General features: G+C 42.9%; 1 protein-coding gene across 4 annotated transcripts in view; it reads left to right on the forward strand.

Moving 5' to 3' along the window:
* Positions 1 to 2,893: 2,893 nt before the first annotated feature.
* The window catches only part of myom1a (myomesin 1a (skelemin)), a 124,845-nt gene continuing 104,934 nt past the window's right edge, over positions 2,894 to 22,804 (forward strand). For 2 of the 4 annotated variants that reach the window (XM_036966992.2, XM_036966996.2), the window contains exons 1-9: positions 2,894 to 3,093; positions 5,272 to 5,465; positions 9,126 to 9,269; positions 16,663 to 16,846; positions 17,212 to 17,369; positions 20,577 to 20,669; positions 21,378 to 21,466; positions 21,619 to 21,663; positions 21,783 to 21,944. In XM_036966992.2, the coding sequence (XP_036822887.2) occupies positions 5,320 to 5,465; positions 9,126 to 9,269; positions 16,663 to 16,846; positions 17,212 to 17,369; positions 20,577 to 20,669; positions 21,378 to 21,466; positions 21,619 to 21,663; positions 21,783 to 21,944 (1,021 nt within the window). In that variant the 5' untranslated portion in view covers positions 2,894 to 3,093; positions 5,272 to 5,319. Of the gene's footprint in view, positions 3,924 to 5,271; positions 5,466 to 9,125; positions 9,270 to 16,662; positions 16,847 to 17,211; positions 17,370 to 20,576; positions 20,670 to 21,377; positions 21,467 to 21,618; positions 21,664 to 21,782; positions 21,945 to 22,804 lie in introns of all 4 variants that reach the window. The other 2 variants (XM_036966993.2, XM_036966995.2) reach the window with 2 other exon arrangements.

The following is a 22,804-nucleotide window of genomic DNA, read 5'->3' on the forward strand; positions in this document are numbered from 1 at the left end:
TGAACCAAACTACTCAGTAATCTCCTCCATGAAGACTGGGGATCAGCCTGATGAACCAAACTACTCAGTAATCTCCTACATGAAGACTGGTGGTCAGCCTGATGAACCAAACTACTCAGTAATCTCCTCCATGAAGTCTGGGGATCAGCCTGATGAACCAAACTACTCAGTAATCTCCTCCATGAAGACTGGGGATCAGCCTGATGAACCAAACTACTCAGTAATCTCCTCCATGAAGACTGGTGGTCAGCCTGATGAACCAAACTACTCAGTAATCTCCTCCATGAAGACTGGGGATCAGCCTGATGAACCAAACTACTCAGTAATCTCCTCCATGAAGACTGGGGATCAGCCTGATGAACCAAACTACTCAGTAATCTCCTCCATGAAGACTGGGGATCAGCCTGATGAACCAAACTACTCAGTAATCTCCTCCATGAAGACTGGGGGTCAGCCTGATGAACCAAACTACTCAGTAATCTCCTCCATGAAGACTGGGGGTCAGCCTGATGAACCAAACTACTCAGTAATCTCCTACATGAAGACTGGGGATCAGCCTGATGAACCAAACTACTCAGTAATCTCCTCCATGGAGACTGGGGGTCAGCCTGATGAACCAAACTACTCAGTAATCTCCTACATGAAGACTGGTGGTCAGCCTGATGAACCAAACTACTCAGTAATCTCCTCCATGAAGACTGGGGATCAGCCTGATGAACCAAACTACTCAGTAATCTCCTCCATGAAGACTGGGGATCAGCCTGATGAACCAATCTACTCAGTAATCTCCTCCATGAAGACTGGGGGTCAGCCTGATGAACCAAACTACTCAGTAATCTCCTCCATGAAGACTGGGGGTCAGCCTGATGAACCAAACTACTCAGTAATCTCCTCCATGAAGACTGGTGGTCAGCCTGATGAACCAAACTACTCAGTAATCTCCTCCATGAAGACTGGGGGTCAGCCTGATGAACCAAACTACTCAGTAATCTCCTCCATGAAGACTGGGGGTCAGCCTGATGAACCTAACTACTCAGTAATCTCCTCCATGAAGACTGGGGATCAGCCTGATGAACCAAACTACTCAGTAATCTCCTCCATGAAGACTGGTGGTCAGCCTGATGAACCAAACTACTCAGTAATCTCCTCAATGAAGACTGGGGATCAGCCTGATGAACCAAACTACTCAGTAATCTCCTCCATGAAGACTGGGGACCAGCCTGATGAACCAAACTACTCAGTAATCTCCTCCATGAAGACTGGGGGTCAGCCTGATGAACCAAACTACTCAGTATATAGCCCAACTCTCACACACTCACATGCACACATACATTGACTGATAAATGTATAATTAGTAGGTTTTGTTATCTCTTTGAACAATCCTTTTTTATTGTTGTACTTCTATAGTTGTTTTGTGGTGTGGTTTTTATACAAGCCCCTGAGCTTTCAACTACACCTGCATAACGTGTATGTATTAGTTTGTATCTGTATTGTTTGTCAATTGTTTTCTTTGGTGAAAATAAATTAAACTAAACTTAAACTAGGTCCCCCTCCGATGGTTCCCCTCAATCGCTAACGAGACAAGAATCAGATGCATTCATAATGAACCAGTTTCAGTTACAGGGTGTTTCCCGTCTTCAGCCAGTTGCAGGCTGACATTTAGTGGGATACGTCTTGTCCTGAAGGCAGAACTGAGCGATTTCCACTAGATAGACCAGCTGCAAAAGGTCCAAATTGGCTTTATTGTAAGAATTCATAAAAACAAATATGAGCTATTTGGTCTTAATTTAAGGTTAGGGTTACTAGTGTGGTTAAGGTTAGGGTTAAGTTGTTATGTTATGACTTTGTGGCTGTGCCAGCTAGTGACCACCCTGCAGAACTGCTCCAGAGCATGATGGAGAACGCTAACCTGCTAGTCAGATTGAGTGTCCCACAAATGTTGCTTTTCAAACTGAGCGCAGCTCAGCAGTTTGAAGAATTGATCTTGTCTCTCTCTCAATTTCAATTTCAATTCAAGGGCTTTACTAGCATGGGAAACATGTGTTAACATTGCCAAAGCAAGTGAAGTAGATAATAAACAAAAGTGAAATAAACAAAAATGTACAGTAAACATTACACTCACAGAAGTTCCAAAGGAATTAAGACATTTCAAATGTCATATCATGTATATATGCAGTGTTTATCGATGTGAAAATAGTTAAAGTAGAAAAGGGAATATAAATAAACATAATTATGGGTTGTATTTAAAATGGTGTTTGTTCTTCACTGGTTGCCCTTTCTTGTGACAACAGGTCACAAATCTTGCTGCTGTGATGGCACACTGGTATTTCACCCAGTAGATATTGGGTTGCTTTCACATTTTTTGTGGATCTGTGTAATCTGAGGGAAATATGTGTCTCTAATATGGTCATACATTGGACAGGAGGTTAGGAAGTGCAGCTCAGTTTCCACCTCATTTTGTGGGCAGTGAGCACATAGTCAAAGCTTTCCTCTCAAGAGAAGACAGGGTATGTACAGACTCAGTCCGCTGCGGCGGCCTTTCTCAATAGCAAGGCTATGCTCACTGAGTCTGTACATAGTCAAAGCTTTCCTTAAGTTTGGGTCAGTCACAGTGGTCAGGTATTCTGCCACTGTGTACTCTCTGTTTAGGGCCAAGTAGAATTCTAGATTGCTCTGTTTTTTTGTTAATTCTTTCCAATGTGTCAAGTAACTATCTTTTTGTTTTCTCATGATTTGGTTGGTTCTAATTGTGTTGCTGTCTCTCTCCCTCCCTTCCCCTCCCCTCTCCCCTCTCCCCTCCCTCCCCCTCTCCCCTCCCCTCCCTCCCCCTCTCCCCTCTCCCCCCCTCCCCCTCCCCTCCCTCCCCCTCTCTGCTATATTTACCGTGCCTCCTGATGGTGGTCCCTTAAAAGGTCCTGACGGTGTCTTCAGCATTCTGCCGAGTGGCAGCATTATTTTAGTTCTGTGGCCGCTGCTCGTCCTGTCCCCTCCACTCCCATTGCTGTTCTGCCTGGTTTAGGACTTGCTTTGGATACTTTTGGAGTTGCACCCCCTGTCCTGTTGGTTTCAACGATTGAAAGATTTTCAGTTTTGGTGAGTGAAAATGGTTTTAATTCATATGCTTTTGTATAATGAAATTAAACTCCAATCTATATTTTGCATATATTGTCTAATGGATAATAGTAGGCCTATATCTAGGCTATTGAGGACTATATTTATTACCATAGGCCTGAATGTATATAATTTATTATTAAGTTACATTAATGTCACCTTCACTAATACTTGGTTGTCCCAGTATTGTTTCATTTGATGAATGTAGCTAACATAACAATTCTGAGGAAACTAACTTACCTTCCAATGTATTCATTTAATTTTCATATGTTTTTATTGCCTAACTCTCATAATGGTACTAAGACTGAGTTCATATGTTTTTATTGACTAACTCTCATAATGGTACTAAGACTGAGTTCATATGTGCAGTTGGATAGTGCATGGAGACCTAATTTTAGAATAAGGGCCCAGAGGCCTACCTTAAGTCATGTTACATAGCATCTTTAGACATCCTAAATAGATTATCTGGTACTTTTTAGCCAGTAGTTCTGAAAGTAGCACTCACAAGCCAAAAGCGGTTCATGGAAATAGCCGTCTACATCACATATGTGCAGATATGTGCACCACGTCATTACTCTCTCTCTCTCTCTTCTGTGTCCACTGAGCTTTTGGGCCCGCCCTGCAACCTCATTGGATAACGCTGGGCAGGTCTCTTGCTAGGTGATACTCAAATGCGAGGGGCTGAAGCTCATTGGCTAGAACTCAAATTGCTAGGGGACTGGCCCACGTTGGGGGAAATGTAGGGAAAATGGCGCCGGCACAGCTTCAAGAAAACAGTTGCTTTCTAACTAGGGATTTGGTGGCGAATTGAGGTAAGACAGTAATTCTGGTCGAAGATGATGCATGTATGAAATACACATAGTGGAAGGTTTAAAAAAGACTTTTCTGACAGATGCCCATTCATTTCATCAGCTAGAAGTGTGTGGAAGTGTAGTGTACATGCTAGTGATTGCACCCTGTCAGACAGACCTCCACAGTATTTCTGTAGTATCTCTAATGATCTGATCATGGGTTGGTTGTCTACTACAGCAGATGGGGTCTATTTAGTTACCCAATACTCTTTTGTTTTGTTTGTCAACAATCAAATGAACAAATGTATTAAATCAAATGCTAGAGGAGCACATGCCCCAGTTTCCCATAGGAGCACATGTCCCAGTTTCCCATAGGAGCACATGTCCCAGTTTCCCATAGGAGCACATGCCCCAGTTTCCCATAGAAGCACATGTCCCAGTTTCCCATAGGAGCACATGCCCCAGTTTCCCATAGAAGCACATGTCCCAGTTTCCCATAGGAGCACATGCCCCAGTTTCCCATAGGAGCACATGACCCAGTTTCCCATAGGAGCACATGACCCAGTTTCCCATAGGAGCACATGACCCAGTTTCCCATAGGAGCACATGACCCAGTTTCCCATAGGAGCACATGACCCAGTTTCCCATAGGCTTACTACCAGAGCATCAGTCTCCTTTACCCTCCCAGGGTAGGCCTATCCATACCCATACCCACCCTGGGTAGACCTTTTCATACCCTTACTCACCCTGGGTAGACCTTTTCATACCCTTACACACCCTGGGTAGGCCTATCCATACCCATACTCACCCTGGGTAGACCTATCCATACCCATACTCACCCTGGGTAGGCCTATCCATACCCTTACTCACCCTGGATAGGCCTTTTCATACCCTTACTCACCCTGGGTAGGCATATCCCGTCCATGACACCTGATGGGGCTCACCCTTTCCAGTGTTAGTCTGGCTCAAAATCTACTCTGGAATAGCACTTTAGTCTATCTCAGTTTCCAGTTTCCAGACTGAAGACTGAAGTGCTTGTTAGGCTGGAAGAGGAGAAGAAGTCAATTCGTTAAAGACACAATGTAGCCTACTAGTAAAGATTAAATTAATTGTGAACTTGGCTATTTCAATCAGATTCTTTTAATAACAGCTTTACCATTTTAATACACTGTGAACTAATCTAGAACTGTTATATTTAGTTGTCAATCAATAATAATATCAATTAAAACCATTTAAGCATAAATTGACATATTTAACTGCAAGCTTGAACTAAACCAACTATAACATAACCCCATCATAACCATAATCGGAATGTTTTACAGACTTATTTACACTGAGTAGATTCAAATCCTGTTCTGATTGAACTTAGCGTGTGGCGGGGAGCCTGGAGTCTGAACTTATCAGCCAGCCAGTCAGGATGTCTGCATCGTTCCACGTGAAACAGCACCACCACCACAGTGACAAGAAGCAGCAGCATGAGAGCATCAGCCATCACAGCTCTCGCTCCTCTTTTAGTCAGCTGTCATATGCTGCCCACAAGAGAATCCAGCACAGCACCATAGGGTAAGAACAGGAGGAAGAGGAGGATGAGGAGGACTGTGCCATCTCTCTACTGCTCCTCTCCTCTGCTGTTTGATCATTTATAATCTATCCGCAGGATTAACTCATATCCTGGCTGTAACAGTCTTGGTGTGGTGAAGTGACTGTTGTTCTAATACGACTAAAGATGACTGTAGTAGTAGTTTGTGTGTTGAGGGTTTTGCTTACTATATTGTGTTGACACAGGTATGTGACTGACTGCTGACTTGTATGTCTGGAGTAAATATGCTCTGTTGGCACCCTTGCCTCAATCTAAGTAATATAATAATAATGGATCAGTTTAAGATAGAGATAACTGGGTGTGTTGGCCTTCCGTATCTGCGGTGGAAGGTGGCCGAGCTACAGCGGGGTTTGTTAGACTATGAGACATGAAAACATCGGTTTGACCTATGGAGTGACCACCCCATGGAAAGGGAAGAGTCTCATGAACACCATGGTGTTCTCTGTTCTGCTCTACGACCACCACACGTGACACAGGACTCACCTGAAAGTAAGACATACAAACACATTGAAGTATGGAGGTAGGTTTGTGCCACCAAAAATAAGGGTTTAAATATGTGTAAAAGAAATAGATTCTTCAAACTTTATCCCTGTGATTTATTTTTTGACTGTCTTTTTTGCCGTTTATGAATGTGTTATTAACTGTGTTTCTGTGGACTAAATAAAAAAGGTTAATACCAAAAGGGATCCAAAAATTCCAAGTCAAATAGCGACATGATCCATGGCATGACCATTTTACAATACTTCGAGATTAGTTTAGTAACCCGTGGTACAATATCACACTGTTCTGTAGACACATGGTCAGAAGCTCCATGTTGGAGACATGCTGAAGGACCAGACTGAAGGCTTCATGTTGGAGACATGCTGAAGTGCCAGACTGAAGTGTCCATGTTGGAGACATGCTGAAGGCTCCATGTTGAAGACATGCTGTAGGCTGAAGGACCAGAATGTAGGCTCCATGTTGGAGATGCTGTAGGCTGAAGGACTCCATGTTGGAGACATGCTGAAGGTCCATGTTGGAGACATGCTGAAGGACCAGACTGTAGGCTCCATGTTTAAGACATGATGTAGGCTGAGGGCTCCATGTTTAAGACATTATGTAGGCTGAGGGCTCCATGTTTAAGACATGATGTAGGCTGAGATCTCCATGTTTAAGACATTATGTAGGCTGAGGGCTCCATGTTAAAGACATGATGTAGGCTGAGGGCTCCATGTTTAAGACATGATGTAGGCTGAGGGCTCCATGTTTAAGACATGATGTAGGCTGAGGGCTCCATGTTTAAGACATGATATAGGCTGAGAGCTCCATGTTTAAGACATGATGTAGGCTGAGGGCTCTATGTTTAAGACATGATGTAGGCTGAGATCTCCATGTTGGAAACCTGCTGTAGGCTGGAGGACCAGACTGAAGGCGCCCTGTTGGAGAAATGCAGTAGTCTGAAGGCTCCATTTTGGACACATGCTGTAGGGACCCTGCTGAATGCTTTTCTTCCTGCTGAGTGAACATGATCTCTTGCAGGCTGGGAGCCAGAGATATTCATGGAGAGAGCTGAGCTACATGTGTCTGCTTGAGAGGAAAACGACTCAATGACTGTACTATTGGGACATAATTTTTTACTGTTAATAATGACACTGATGTTGGCTGGCCTGTACAGGAACAGTTTAATAATACAATGCTTTGGTGGTGCCTTGGTGGAATGCTCACTGAACAGACCTGTATCTTTAGTCTTGGGATTCTAAACTTTAGCTTGTAACTATGTATTTGATGTGCCGTTAGAGGCTTAATCATAATTAGAATAGTCTAATTTTCCTGCTCTCTGTACTGCACTCTTAAAGAAAAACATGTGATCTAGAACCTTAAGGGTTTCTTTGGCTCTCCCAATAGGGGAACCCTTTGAAGAACCCTTTTGGGTTCCATGTAGGACCCTTTCCACGGAGGTTCTAAGTGGAACAAAAAAGGGTTTATCTCTTGAACCAAAAAGGGTTCTCCTATGGGGACAGCCTAAAACCCCTTTTCGAGTGTGGTGTTCCTCAGCTGAATGATCAGTGTGAATCTGTAGTTCCTCCAGCTGAATGATCAGTGTGAATCTGTAGTTTCTCCAGCTGAATGATCAGTGTGAATCTGTAGTTTCTCCAGTTGAATGATCAGTGTGAATCTGTAGTTTCTCCAGCTGAATGATCAGTGTGAATCTGTAGTTCCTCCAGCTGAATGATCAGTGTGAATCTGTAGTTCCTCCAGCTGAATGATCAGTGTGAATGTGTAGTTCCTCCAGCTGAATGATCAGTGTGAATCTGTAGTTCCTCCAGTTGAATGATCAGTGTGAATCTGTAGTTTCTCCAGTTGAATGATCAGTGTGAATCTGTAGTTTCTCCAGTTGAATGATCAGTGTGAATCTGTAGTTCCTCCAGCTGAATGATCAGTGTGAATCTGTAGTTTCTCCAGCTGAATGATCAGTGTGAATGTGTAGTTTCTCCAGCTGAATGATCAGTGTGAATCTGTAGTTCCTCCAGCTGAATGATCAGTGTGAATCTGTAGTTCCTCCAGTTGAATGATCAGTGTGAATCAGTAGTTCCTCTAGCTGTTAGTGTTTAATACAAACTCTTCCAATCATGTGAACTCTCCCACTGCTGAACTCTACTCCAGCTCTCCAACAGTTCCTTTCCTTTCTTGGTCTCAAACAGACAAATGGAGGTGTGAGAGGCTGATGTATCTGTGGTGTCTGGTGTATATGTGGTGTCTGGTGTATCTGTGGTATATCTGTGGTGTCTGGTGTATCTGTGGTGTCTGGTGTATCTGTGGTGTCTGGTGTATCTGTGGTGTCTGGTAGATCTGTGGTGTTTGGTGTATCTATGGTGTCTGGTGTATCTGTGGTGTCTGGTAGATCTGTGGTGTCTGGTAGATCTGTGGTGTCTTGTGTGTCTGGTGTATCTGTGGTGTCTGGTAGATCTGTGGTGTCTGGTGTGTTTGGTGTATCGGTGGTGTCTGGTGTATCTGTGGTGTCTGGTGTATCTGTGGTGTATCTGTGGTGTCTGGTGTATCTGTGGTGTCTGGTGTATCTGTGGTGTCTGTTGTATCTGTGGTGTCTGGTATATATTTTAGGTCTGGTTTATCTGTGGTGTATGGTTTATCTGTGGTGTCTGGTATATCTGTGGTGTCAGTTATATCTGTTGGGTCTGGTTTATCTTTGGTTTCTAATGTGTCTGTGGTATCTGGTGTATCTTTATCTATTTTGTCTGTTGTTTGCGTGTTGTTATTGTGTTTGTCAGGATCATGTCAGTTATTTCTGCTGTTCACTGGACTAGGTTCCACTATCAGTATATCTTCACATATGTATTTGTTTAGTGACACTGGTAACTTTCCATTCTTACATCTATCTCAGTAGTAACTGTTACTGTCAAGGTACATCCAGGTAGAACATCTGTAGCTATGACACAACTACTGTTGCTATGACACAACTACTGTTGCTATGACACAACTACTCGGTGTTAAAAATTGTAAAGCTCTGACTCTGTCTTTCTCTGTCTCTCTCTCTCTCTCTGTCTCTCTCTCTCTCTCTCTCTCTCTCGCTCTGTCTCTCTCTCTCTCTCTCTCTCTCTCTCACACACCTTATCTACCCCCGTCAGAGTGCAGCAGAGTTTTGTTGAATCAGAGAAGAGGTCGGAGTTCATACCTAGCCAGCTGCTGCCGCCGAGAGTCAAGAAGTACCTGGCCATGGACCCTGACACCAACGATGTCATTGGATACATAGTTCCTGTCTTCAGGACCAGGTGGGAGACTGGGATATAACATAGCGGCAGAGTAGCCTAGTGGTTAGAGCGTTGGGCTAGTAACCGGAAGGTTGCAAGTTCAAATCCCTGAGCTGACAAGGTACAAATCTGTCGTTCTGCCCCTGAACAGGCCGTCATTGAAAATAAGAATTTGTTCTTAACTGACTTGCCTAGTTAAATAAAGGTAAAAAAAAAATATATATATATAATATGTTTCAGATAGACATTTACACTGAATGATACAATATGTGCCTGTTGTTTGGGGATAAAAAAATAAATACACGTTTAACCTTTATTTACAGTGCCTTGCGAAAGTATTCGGCCCCCTTGAACTTTGCGACCTTTTGCCACATTTCAGGCTTCAAACATAAAGATATAAAACTGTATTTTTTTGTGAAGAATCAACAACAAGTGGGACACAATCATGAAGTGGAACGACATTTATTGGATATTTCAAACTTTTTTAACAAATCAAAAACTGAAAAATTGGGCGTGCAAAATTATTCAGCCCCCTTAAGTTAATACTTTGTAGCGCCACCTTTTGCTGCGATTACAGCTGTAAGTCGCTTGGGGTATGTCTCTATCAGTTTTGCACATTGAGAGACTGACATTTTTTCCCATTCCTCCTTGCAAAACAGCTCGAGCTCAGTGAGGTTGGATGGAGAGCATTTGTGAACAGCAGTTTTCAGTTCTTTCCACAGATTCTCGATTGGATTCAGGTCTGGACTTTGACTTGGCCATTCTAACACCTGGATATGTTTCTTTTTGAACCATTCCATTGTAGATTTTGCTTTATGTTTTGGATCATTGTCTTGTTGGAAGACAAATCTCCGTCCCAGTCTCAGGTCTTTTGCAGACTCCATCAGGTTTTCTTCCAGAATGGTCCTGTATTTGGCTCCATCCATCTTCCCATCAATTTTAACCATCTTCCCTGTCCCTGCTGAAGAAAAGCACGCCCAAACCATGATGCTGCCACCACCATGTTTGACAGTGGGGATGGTGTGTTCAGCTGTGTTGCTTTTACGCCAAACATAACGTTTTGCATTGTTGCCAAAAAGTTCAATTTTGGTTTCATCTGACCAGAGCACCTTCTTCCAGATGTTTGGTGTGTCTCCCAGGTGGCTTGTGGCAAACTTTAAACAACACTTTTTATGGATATCTTTAAGAAATGGCTTTCTTCTTGCCACTCTTCCATAAAGGCCAGATTTGTGCAATATACGACTGATTGTTGTCCTATGGACAGAGTCTCCCACCTCAGCTGTAGATCTCTGCAGTTCATCCAGAGTGATCATGGGCCTCTTGGCTGTATCTCTGATCAGTCTTCTCCTTGTATGAGCTGAAAGTTTAGAGGGACGGCCAGGTCTTGGTAGATTTGCAGTGGTCTGATACTCCTTCCATTTCAATATTATCGCTTGCACAGTGCTCCTTGGGATGTTTAAAGCTTGGGAAATCTTTTTGTATCCAAATCCGGCTTTAAACTTCTTCACAACAGTATCTCGGACCTGCCTGGTGTGTTCCTTGTTCTTCATGATGCTCTCTGCGCTTTTAACGGACCTCTGAGACTATCACAGTGCAGGTGCATTTATACGGAGACTTGATTACACACAGGTGGATTGTATTTATCATCATTAGTCATTTAGGTCAACATTGGATCATTCAGAGATCCTCACTGAACTTCTGGAGAGAGTTTGCTGTACTAAAAGTAAAGGGGCTGAATAATTTTGCACGCCCAATTTTTCAGTTTTTGATTTGTTAAAAAAGTTTGACATATCCAATAAATGTCGTTACACTTCATGATTGTGTCCCACTTGTTGTTGATTCTTCACAAAAAAAATACAGTTTTATATCTTTATGTTTGAAGCCTGAAATATGGCAAAAGGTCGCAAAGTTCAAGGAGGCCGAATACTTTCGCAAGGCACTGTAACTAGGGGATGTTCAGGTTTAGTTTAATTTATTTGTACCAAAGAAAACAAGTGGACAACAACAGTACAGATAAAAACAAATAAATAAACGGTGTGCAGGTGGTTGGAAGCACAAAATACTATATAAATACATTCGGTAAGTACAAAAATAAAAAAAGGTTTGTTAAAACACATAACAAAACCCACTAATAATAAATGTACAATTAACTGATCAGCAATCACAATGAGTAGTTTGGTTCATCAGGCTGACCTCCAGTCTCCATGGAGGAGATTACTGAGTAGTTTGGTTCATCAGGCTGACCTCCAGTCTTCATGGAGGAGATTACTGAATAGTTTGGTTCATCAGGCTGACCCCCAGTCTTCATGGAGGATATTAATGAGTAGTTTGGTTCATCAGGCTGATCCCCAGTCTTCATGGAGATTACTGAGTAGTTTGGTTCATCAGCCTGACCTTCAGTCTTCATGGAGGATATTAATGAGTAGTTTGGTTCGTCAGTCTTCGCTTGAAGTTATTGAGGGATGATGATGTTTTGGCAATGTGAAAATAACAATTTCAGAGTACTCTGTATTTGATAAACAATTGACTATGTGGGGTGCTTCAGCGGGGAGGGTAAAGGTTATCACTCTGTCTTGTGTTAAAAATATGTATTTCAGAATTAACCTGTAAGAATCCATTGAAGGGTTTAGGTCAACTGGGACCTGGAAGAATCCATTGAAGGGTTTAGGTAAACGGTCTGGGACCTGGAAGAATCCATTGAAGGGTTTAGGTAAACTGGGACCTGGTAGAATCCATTGAAGGGTTTAGGTAAACTGGGACCTGGTAGAATTCATTGAAGGGTTTAGGTCAACTGGGACCTGGTAGAATCCATTGAAGGGTTTAGGTAAACTGGGACCTGGTAGAATCCATTGAAGGGTTTAGGTCAACTGGGACCTGGTAGAATCCATTGAAGGGTTTAGGTACACTGTCTGGGACCTGGAAGAATCCATTGAAGGGTTTAGGTAAACTGGGACCTGAAGAATCCATTGAAGGGTTTAGGTAAACTGTCTGGGAGGTATGAGTATTTGTAGACGAAAGGGCATAATTGTTGTACATTAATGTCGTAAATAGACAGGATATTGAGTTTCTTAAACAAAGGTGCAGATGGAGCCAGTTAATTAGAGGAGGTGTCAAGTCTTGTAAATGTATTTTGTATGATGAGTAATTTGTGTAGGTAGGAGGCATATGTTCTGGCCCAGACAATATTACAGTGAATGAGATATGGGTAAATTAAGCTATATTATAGAGTTAGGAAGCAAACCTGATGAACCAAACCACTCCTTTTTCTGATGATAACAACAGATTTCATCACTTTGCTGCAGACTGAATGTGATCTTTCCAGGATAACTTTTCATCCATTTCATTCCCACCAATTGAAATTATGGCTCCTTTTTTTAATATATATTTTGTACAATATTTCTTATTCTTACTAGTGAAACAATAAAGTTGGATTTTTTTAACATTTTAAAGATCATTTGTTTATCTGGAAGCATTCAGAAAGTGTGGCCATGCCTTAGTTGGTAACATCAGCAAAGAGAATGTAAAGTACGGTAGAAGACCCAGCAGCATGGTCATTGAAATAGATGAGGAATAACAAAGGTCCAATTGTCGAATCCTGTGGTACACCAGGATATCTTGGCCCTGGTAGATGCACATCCATTTGCATAAACAAATTGTTCTCTATCAGAAACATAACTAGAGTTAATTTGATATTTTCCACATTTTGTTATGTTACAGCCTTATTCTTAAAACAGACCCTTAAATCTGTACTTTGTTGAAGCACCTTTGGCAGTGATTACAGCCTCAAGTCTTCTTAGGTATGATGCTACAAGCTTGGCACACCTGTATTTGGGGAGTTTCACCCATTCTTCTATGCAGATCATCTCAAGCTCTGTCAGGTTGGATGGGGAAGGGTACATGCACAGCTATTTTCAGGTCTCTCCAGAGATGTTCGGTCGGGTTCAAGTCTTGGTGCATAGGGTCGTTGTCCTGTTGGAAGGTGAACCTTCGCCCCAGTCTGAGGTCCTGAGCGCTCTGGAGCAGGTTTTCATCAAGGATCTCTCTGTACTTTGCTCAGTTCATCTTTCCCTCGATCGGACTAGTCTCCCAGTTCCTGCCTCTGAAAAACATCCCCACAGCATGATGCTGCCATCATGCTTCACCGTAGGGATGGTGCCAGGTTTCCTCCAGACGTGAAGCTTGCTATTCAGGCCAAAGAGTTCAATCTTGCTTTCATCAGACCAGAGAATCTTGTTTCTCATGGTCTTAGAGTCCTTTAGGTGCATTTTGGTAAACTCCAAGCTGGGTTGTCATGTACCTTTTACTGAGGAGTGGCTTTCGTCTAGCCACTCTACCCTAAAGGCCTGATTGGTGGAGTTCTGCAGAGATGGTTGTCCTTCTGGAAGGTAGCTGGGTCCAGGGTCAGGTAGAAGGTCATACACAGGGACTCCAAAAAGGTAACAGTACAGGCAGGGAAAAGGCAAAAAGGCGTCTTTAGTGAGGATGATTCCCGAGATTCCCGTATGCCTTATGATTCCCGAGACGTGGTGTGATCATAACAACATACAAGATCTCAAGTTCTTCTGTTCACCTGACTTCTTCACAATCAAATGTCGAACGCATTATCTACCAAGATAATTCTCTTCGATTATAATCACAGCTGCATATATTCCCCCTCAAGCAGACTCATCAATGGCCCTGAACTAACTTCATTTGACCCTATGTAAACTGGAAACCACATATCCTGAGGCTGCATTCATTGTAGCTGGGGATTTTAACAAGGCTAATCTGAAAACAAGATTCCCTAAATCAGCATATCGATTGTGCTACCAGGGCTGGTAAAACCCTGGATCATTGTTATTCTGACGCATAAAATGCCCTCCCCCGCCCTCCTTTCGGAAAAGCTGACGAAGACTCCATTTTGTTGCTCCTAGCCTATAGACAGAGACTAAAACAGGAAGCTCCCATGCTCAGGTCTGTTCAATGCTGGTTTGACCAATCTGATTCCACGTTTCAAGATTGCTTCGATCACGTGGACTGGGATATTTTCCGCGTTGCGTCAAAAAACAATATTGATGAATACGCTGATTCGGTGAGCGAGTTTATTAGCAAGTGCATCGGCGATGTCGTACCCACAGCAACTATTAAAACATTCCCAAACCAGAAACCGTGGATTGATGGCAGCATTCGTGTGAAGCTGAAAGCGCAAACCACTGCTTTTAACCAGGGCAAGGTGACCGGAAACATGACCTGAATACAATCAGTGTAGCTATTCCTTCCACAAGGCAATCAAACAAGCTAAGCGTCAGTATAGAGACAAAGTAGATACGCAATTCAACGGCTCAGACACAAGAGTTATGTGGCAGGGTCTACAGTCAATCACGGATTACAAAAAGAAAACCAGCCCCGTCGCGGACCAGGACGTCTTGCTCCCAGACAGACTAAACAACTTTTTTGCTCGCTTTGAGGACAATACAGTGCCACTGACACGGCCCGCTACCAAAACCTGTGAACTCTCCTTCACTGCAGCCGACATGAGTAAAACATTTAAAAGTGTTAACCCTCGCAAGGCTGCAGGTCCAGACGGCATCCCCAGCCGCATCCTAAGAGCATGCGCAGACCAGCTGGCTGGTGTGTTTATGGACATATTCAATCAATCCTTGCTTTGAGAGTCAAGGACCATATCACCTCCACCCTAACTGACACCCTAGACCCACTCCAATTTGCTTACCGCCCCAATAGGTCCACAGACGATGCAATCGCAACCACACTGCACACTGCAACCTTGGTTAGCTCGCACTGCGCCCGGCCTGCCACAGGAGCCGCTGGTGCGCGATGAGACAAGGATATCCCTACCGGCCAAACCTTCCCTAACCCGGACGTTGCTAGGTCAATTGTGCGTCACCCCACGGACCACCCGGGAGGCCCGAGAGCATTCTGTCGTGCTGTATCTCCGCCTGGTACGGCAACTGCTCTGCCCACAACCGTAAGGCTCTCCAGAGGGTAGTGAGGTCTGCACAACGCATCACCGGGGGAAAACTACCTGCCCTCCAGGACACCTACACCACTCTATGTCATAGGAAGGCCATAAAGATCTTCAAGGACAACAACCACCCGAGCCACTGCCTGTTCACCCCGCTATCATCCAGAAGGCGAGGTCCGTACAGGTGCATCATAGCAGGGACCGAGAGACTGAAAAACAGCTTCTATCTCAAGGCCATCAGACTGTTAAACAGCCATCACTAACATTGAGTGGCTGCTGTGAACATACTGACTCAACTCCAGCGACTTTAACAATGTAAAAATTGATGTAAAAATGTATCACTAGCCACTTTAAAAAATTCCACTTAATATAATGTTTACATACCCTACATTACTCATCTCATATGTATATACTGTACTCTATATCATCTACTGCATCTTGCCATCTTTATGTGATACATGTATTACTAGCCACTACAATGCCACTTTTATATTTTTACATACCCTACATTACTTATCTCATATGTATATACTGTACTCGATACCATCTACTGCATCTTGCCTATGCCGTTCTGTACCATCACTCATTCATATATCTTTATGTACATATTCTTCCTCCCTTTACACTTGTGTGTATAAGGTAGTAGTTTTGGAATTGTTAGCTAGATTACTAGTTGGTTATTACTGTATTGTCGGAACTAGAAGCACAAGAATTTCGCTACACTCACATTAACATCTGCTGACCATGTGTATGTGAAAAAATCAAATTTGATTTCATTTGATGCCCTTTCCACCTGGGGGCGGCCCGTCAGGAAGTCCAGGATCCAGTTGCAGAGGGAGGTGTCCCTATTTTGTTTTTACTGAGAATTTTTTAAGACTGGTTGAAAACCAAGGTTTTCAGAACCCTTCTGCTGCTCTCTTACATGGTTAAACTAAGGTAAAGCAGTGGTGAAATACAGAGTTGAAAGATGTGAGAAAAGTCTGGTAAGCAGACCACGTCTTTTTAAAATGTTATATTTGTATTTAACCAGGTAGGCCAGTTGAGAACAAGTTTACATTTACAACTGTGACCTGGCCAAGATAAAGCATAGCAGTTCGACACAAACAACAAAGAGTTACACATGGAATAAACAAAACATACAGTCAATAATACAGTAGAACAAACAAAAACAATAAGTCTATATACAGTGAGTGCAAATGGGGTCAGATAAGGGAGGTAAAGGCAATAAACAGGCTATGGTGGCGAAAGTAATTACAATATAGAAATTAAACACTTGAATGGAGAAGATGAATGTGCAAGTAGAGATAGGAAAGGCGGCCAAAGTATGAATTGGCTTTGACCAGTGAGATATACCTGCTGGAGCGTGTGCTACGAGTTTGAACAGTGTCTGTTGTTGTCTGCTGTGGTGTCTGTATCCATGAGTTTCAACCGTGTTGTCTGTTTTGTCCGTAGCCATGAGTTTGCCCGGGGCCTAGTTGAGGTCCAGGAAGAAGTGAAGGAGGAGGGAGTGGGGCATGTTGCCATGAGGAACCTGTTCTCCCTGGAGACCAGCTCCATGGAGACGATTACCGTGGAGAAGAAGAGCAGGAAGAGGCACATTAGAGAGTCAGCTGACCGCCTGGAGCTCAGCAAGAAGGTCAGTACTATTGATTTATCGATTGACTGGAACTACAGAAGAAAGTCATCCTGGACACCACATTACTTGTGGTCTTTTTTCAGTCTTAGAGGAGTTAACCCTTTCCTCTCCATATCCCTGCTACCTGTCCCTTGTAGGTTGAGGAGAGAGAGCAGAATCTTAACCCCTTCCTGCCCCCCTTGTAGGTTGAGGAGAGAGCGGCGTTTTAACCACTTCCTGTCCCCCTGTAGGTTGAGGAGAGAGCGGAGTTTTAACCACTTCCTGTCCCCCTGTAGGTTGAGGAGAGAGCAGCATTTTAACCACTTCCTGTCATGTTGTAGGTTGAGGAGAGAGCAGCATTTTAACCACTTCCTGTCCCCCTGTAGGTTGAGGAGAGAGCAGAGTTCCGTAAGAAACAGAACAGTGACAACCTGACCCATCCTCCTGAGTTCATAGTTCGTCCCCGAGGACAGACTGTCTGGGAGGGCAAGACTGTCAAGCTGCACTGCACCGTGTCTGGATGGCCTAAACCACGTATTGCATGGTGAGACACACACATACACCCTCTCCCGCTCCCTTTCATCCCTCTCCCGCTCCCTTTCATCCCTCTCCCTCTGCCTTTCATCCCTCTACTGCTGCCTTTCATCCCTCTCCCACTGCCTTTCATCCCTCTCCCATTGCCTTTCATCCCTCTACTGCTGCCTTTCATCCCTCTCTCACTGCCTTTCATCCCTCTCCCACTGCCTTTCATCCCTCTCCCACTGCCTTTCATCCCTCTACTGCTGCCTTTCATCCCTCTCCCACTGCCTTTCATCCCTCTCCCTTTCATCCCTCTCCCACTACCTGTCATCCCTCTCCCACTGACTTTGGGAGAGGGATGTTCTGTGAAGGGAGTATAGTACACAGCGTTGTACGAGATCTTCAGTTTCTTGGCAATTTCTCACATGGAATAACCTTAATTTCTCAGAACAAGAATAGACTGACAAGTTTTTGAAGAAAGTGCTTTGTTTCGGGCCATTTTGAGCCTGTAATCGAACCCACAAATGCTGATGCTCCAGATACTCAACTAGTCTAAAGAAGGCCAGTTTAATTGCTTCTTTGATCAGAATGACAGTTTTCAGCTATGCTAACATAACTGCAAAAGGGTTTTTTAATGATCAACTAGCCTTTATAAAATGATCAACTTGGATTAGCTAACACAATGTGCCATTTGAACACAGGAGTGATGGTTGCTGATAATGGGCCTCTGGACACCTATGTAGATATTCCATTAAAAAAATCTGCCGTTCCCAGGTACAATAGTCATTTACAACATTGACAATGTCAACACTGTATTTCTGATCAATTTATGTTATTTTAACCTGTCTACGATACTGGTTCCCAATTGGGAATCAACCCTCCCACGTTCAGCTGAAACGGTGGCGCATGGAACGCAAAAATATTCTTAAAAATATTTAACCTCCACACATTAACAAGTCCAATAGCTCAAATGAAAGATAAACACCTTGTTCATCTAGCCAGCAAGTCAGATTTCTAAAATGTTTTACGGCGAAAACATAGCACATATATATGTAAAACCACCACCAGACACAGCTCATTTGAATAGCCAAAACATGCAATCAACAAACGCAGGATTAAAAAATAAATCGCTCACTAACCTTTTGAAAATCTTCATCAGATGACAGTAATATGACATGTTACACGGTACATATTTTTTTTTTTCAATAACATGCCATTATATCCATAAATGTCCATTTACAGTGAGTTCACGTTCAGAAATTACTCAAAAATGCCCGCAGGAAATCTATGTAGCGCGGCAAGATAACGTAAATAGACATCATAAACTTTGACTAAATATACATGTTCTACATATAGTTAGAAAGATACACTGCTTCTTTATGCAACCGCTTTGTTAGATTTATTTTTAACGTTACAGAAATCGCACACTATTCTATATGCTGAGACGGCGCTCAGTTCCAAGCTACATTTCTACGTAATGTTGGAGTCAACAGAAACACAGATTTAAGCATAAATATTCCCTTACCTTCGATGGTCTTCGTTCAGAATGTTCTGGAAGGCTTCATACTTACCCAATACATCGTTTGGTTTCAAGTCTTGCGTCTTTGTATTAGCTACTGCTAATAACATCAGCTGAAATGCACCCAAAACGTCCTCTGGTCCGGAAAAGTTGCGCATCAAAACTTCAAAATTACATATTATATGTCGACTAAACAGGTCAAACTAAGTGCAGAAGCAAGCTTTATGATGTTTTAGACACGCAGAATCATAACCGGTTGGGAAGGGTGGGGGCCATGACGTCAAAGTTGCTCCAACTTTCATGGCCACAAAAACTAGTTTGGAAGAATGCCTGCCCTGTGAGTTCTGCTATACTTACAGACATAATTCCAACGGTTTTAGAATCTTTAGAGTGTTTTCTATCCAATAATAATTTTTATTTGCATATATTAGCAATTTTTGACAGATTTTTTTTTCAGTTTACTAGGGGTACCCAATCTCTCCAAAGGGGGCGTATGTCTGCCATATCCTTAACAGGTTTTTAATGGGCAAAAAATTTGCTTTTCTTTAAAAAACAAGGACATTTCTAAGTGATCCCAAACTGTTGATTGGTAGTGTATCCTGTTTTCGCTTAGTCATTATGGGGTTTTGATGAGGAAAACATTTATTGAAACCATTTTAGAATAAGGCTGTAACGTAACAAAATGAGGAAAAAGGGAAGGGGTCTGAATACTTTCCGAATGCACTGTACATACATACATACATACATACATATGTAACGGATGTGAAACGCTAGCTAGTTAGCGGTGGTGCGAGCTAAATTGCCTTTCAATCGGTGACGTCACTTGCTCTGAGACCTTGAAGTAGTAGTTCCCCTTGCTCTGCAAGGGCCGCGGCTTTTGGGGAGCGATGGGTAACGATGCTTCGTGGGTGACTGTTGTTGATTTGTGCAGAGGGTCCCTGGTTCGCGCCCGGGTATGTGCGAGGGGACGGTCTAAAGTGATACTGTTACACATACATACATACATACATACATACATACATACCTATACATACATACATACATACATGTTGAAAAGATTTACATACACTGAGTGTACAAAACATTAGGAACACCTGCTCTTTCCATGACAGACTGACCAGGTGAATCCAGGTGAAAGCTATGATCTCTTATTGATGTCACATGTTAAAACCACTTCAATCAGTGTAGATGAAGGTGAGGAGACGAGTTAAAGAAGGATTTTTAAGCCTTGAGACAATTGAGACATGGATTGTGTGTGTGCCTTTCAGAGGGTGAATGATTAGGACAACATATTGAAATGCATTAGAACGGGGTATGGTAGTAGGTACCAGGCGCACCGGTTTGTGTGTCAAGAACTGCAACGCTGCTGGGTTTTTCACGGTCAACAGTTTCCCATCTGTATCAAGAATGGTCCACCACCCAATGGACATCCAGCCTACTTGACACAACTGTGGGAAGCATTGGAGTGAACATGGGCCAGCATCCCTGTGGAACGATTTCAACACCTTGTAGAGTCCACGCCCGGATGAATTGAGGCTGTTCTGAGGGGAAAAAGAGGTGCAACTCAATATTATGAAGGTGTTCCTAATGTTCACTCAGTGTATAATACTTCAAACAGCTCTCATCAAGAGTCAAGCCTCTCTAGCGCAGAGATCTCCTTTTCTCCTTTTCTGTTCTTCTGAAAACAATGTCTTCTCTCACTCCCTCCGTCAGGTATAAGAACAATGTGGTGATAGATGAGAAGGCCCATCCTGACAAGTACACAGCAGAGAGTAACTACAACATGCACTCTCTGGAAATCAAGAGGTAGGTAGCTGTAGTAACCCTGACAACACTCTGGAAACCAAGAAGTAGGTAGCCGTAGTAGCTATAGTAACCCTGACAACACTCTCTGTAGATAAAGAGGTAGGTTGCCGCAGTAGCTATAGTAACCCTGACAACACTCTGGAAACCAAGAAGTAGGTAGCCGTAGTAGCTATAGTAACCCTGACAACACTCTCTGTAGATAAAGAGGTAGGTTGCCTCAGTAGCTATAGTAACCCTGACAACACTCTGGAAACCAAGAAGTAGGTAGCCGTAGTAGCTATAGTAACCCTGACAACACTCTCTGTAGATCAAGAGGTAGGTAGCCGTAGTAGCTATAGTAACCCTGTCAACACTCTCTGTAGATCAAGAGGTAGGTTGCCATAGTAGCTATAGTAACCCTGACAACACTCTCTGTAGATCAAGAGGTAGGTTGCCGTAGTAGCTATAGTAACCCTGACAACACTCTCTGTAGATCAAGAGGTAGGTTGCCGTAATAGCTATAGTAACCCTGGCAACACTCTCTGTAGATCAAGAGGTAGGTTGACGTAGCAGCTATAGTAACCCTGGCAACACTCTCTGTAGATCAAGAGGTAGGTTGACGTAGCAGCTATAGTAACCCTAACCCTATGGTTGGTTGTATGGTATATAAGACAGGGTTGTGTTGTGGTTGTTGTGGAGGTGTTGTAATGTCTGTGTTCTGCCTTGTAGCTGTGACTTCCTAGACACGGCTCAGTACCGTGTGTCTGCTCTCAACATAAAGGGAGAGAGCTCCTCCGTGGCCACCGTGGTTATCAAGAGTATGTTCTTCTCCTCTCAAATCATGTACTTACATCTCTTCTGTATCTTTAATTCTAACTTTTTTTGCCAATATAGTTTATATTGTGCTCAACTTGCTGAATCAAATATGTGTTATTCATATTCATTTACATATCATTTAAATCTCCACCAGGGTTCCAGGAGGGACAGAAAGTGGGAACTCTTGATGCTAAACCACGTGAGTCTAGTCTGAAATCTGCCTCCTGTCTGTCTCTCTGTATGTTTTAGATGTGTTAACCCTAACCCTAAACCATGTGAATCTGAAATCTGCTTCCTGTCTGTCTGTCTCTCTTTTAGATGGGTTCTGCTCGGAGCACGGCGTGACCTTTGAGACAGCCATCATAGACTCGTTTGAGGTGGCGTTCGGCCGGGAGGGAGAGACTCTAAGTCTGGGCTGCACCGTCATCGTCTACCCCACCGTTAAACGCTACCAGCCTGATGTCCTCTGGTACAGAAATGGTGGGTAGCAACACACACCGTTAAACACTACCAGCTTGATGTCCTCTGGTACAGAGATGGTGGGTAGCAACACACACACAGGGCCGTAACCTACTTAATTTCTATACAATTAAAAATCTTTAAATGCTATTTAGAGAACAACAAAAACAAGCAAAAATGAACCCAGCCATTATCACGTTGGCTGCTGTAGGTTCATCACCTCAGTCCATCTACAAACACATAGCCCATTAGCTATACAGTTGTAATGTTATATTCCTGAAAGGGGGGAAATATGACAAATTATTCAGACTGACACGCAGCCTCAGAAACAAAAACATCAAATGTTTAGAACTGTATTGTTTGCATGTTGATTGTATTTTAATGTAGACCTGTAGGGAAGTTAGGTCCTGTGGACAAGATTCAGTGGTTCTATTTTAATGTAGGCCTATAGAAAAGATGGGTCCTGTGAAGATGTTCATATTGATACAGTAGTTGTATTTTAATGTAGACCTATAGGGAAGAAAGGTCCTATGGATGTGTTCATATTGATACAGTGGTTGTATTATAATGTAGACCTATAGGGAAGATGGGTCCTGTGGAGATGTTCATGTTGATACAGTGGTTGTATTTTAATGTAGACCTATGGGGAAGATAGGTCCTGTGGAGATGTTCATATTGATACAGTGGTTGTATTTTAATGTAGACCTATGGGGAAGATAGGTCCTATGGATGTGTTCATATTGATACAGTGGTTGTATTTTAATGTAGATCTATAGGGAAGATAGGTCCTGTGGAGATGTTCATATTGATACAGTGGTTGTATTTTAATGTAGGCCTATAGGGAAGATGGGTCCTGTGGAGATGTTCATATTGATACAGTG

Source organism: Oncorhynchus mykiss, chromosome 28 (genome assembly GCF_057628025.1).
Source record: "Oncorhynchus mykiss isolate SJ-2025 chromosome 28, ASM5762802v1, whole genome shotgun sequence".
In the NCBI taxonomy this organism is placed as follows: Eukaryota; Metazoa; Chordata; class Actinopteri; order Salmoniformes; family Salmonidae; genus Oncorhynchus; species Oncorhynchus mykiss.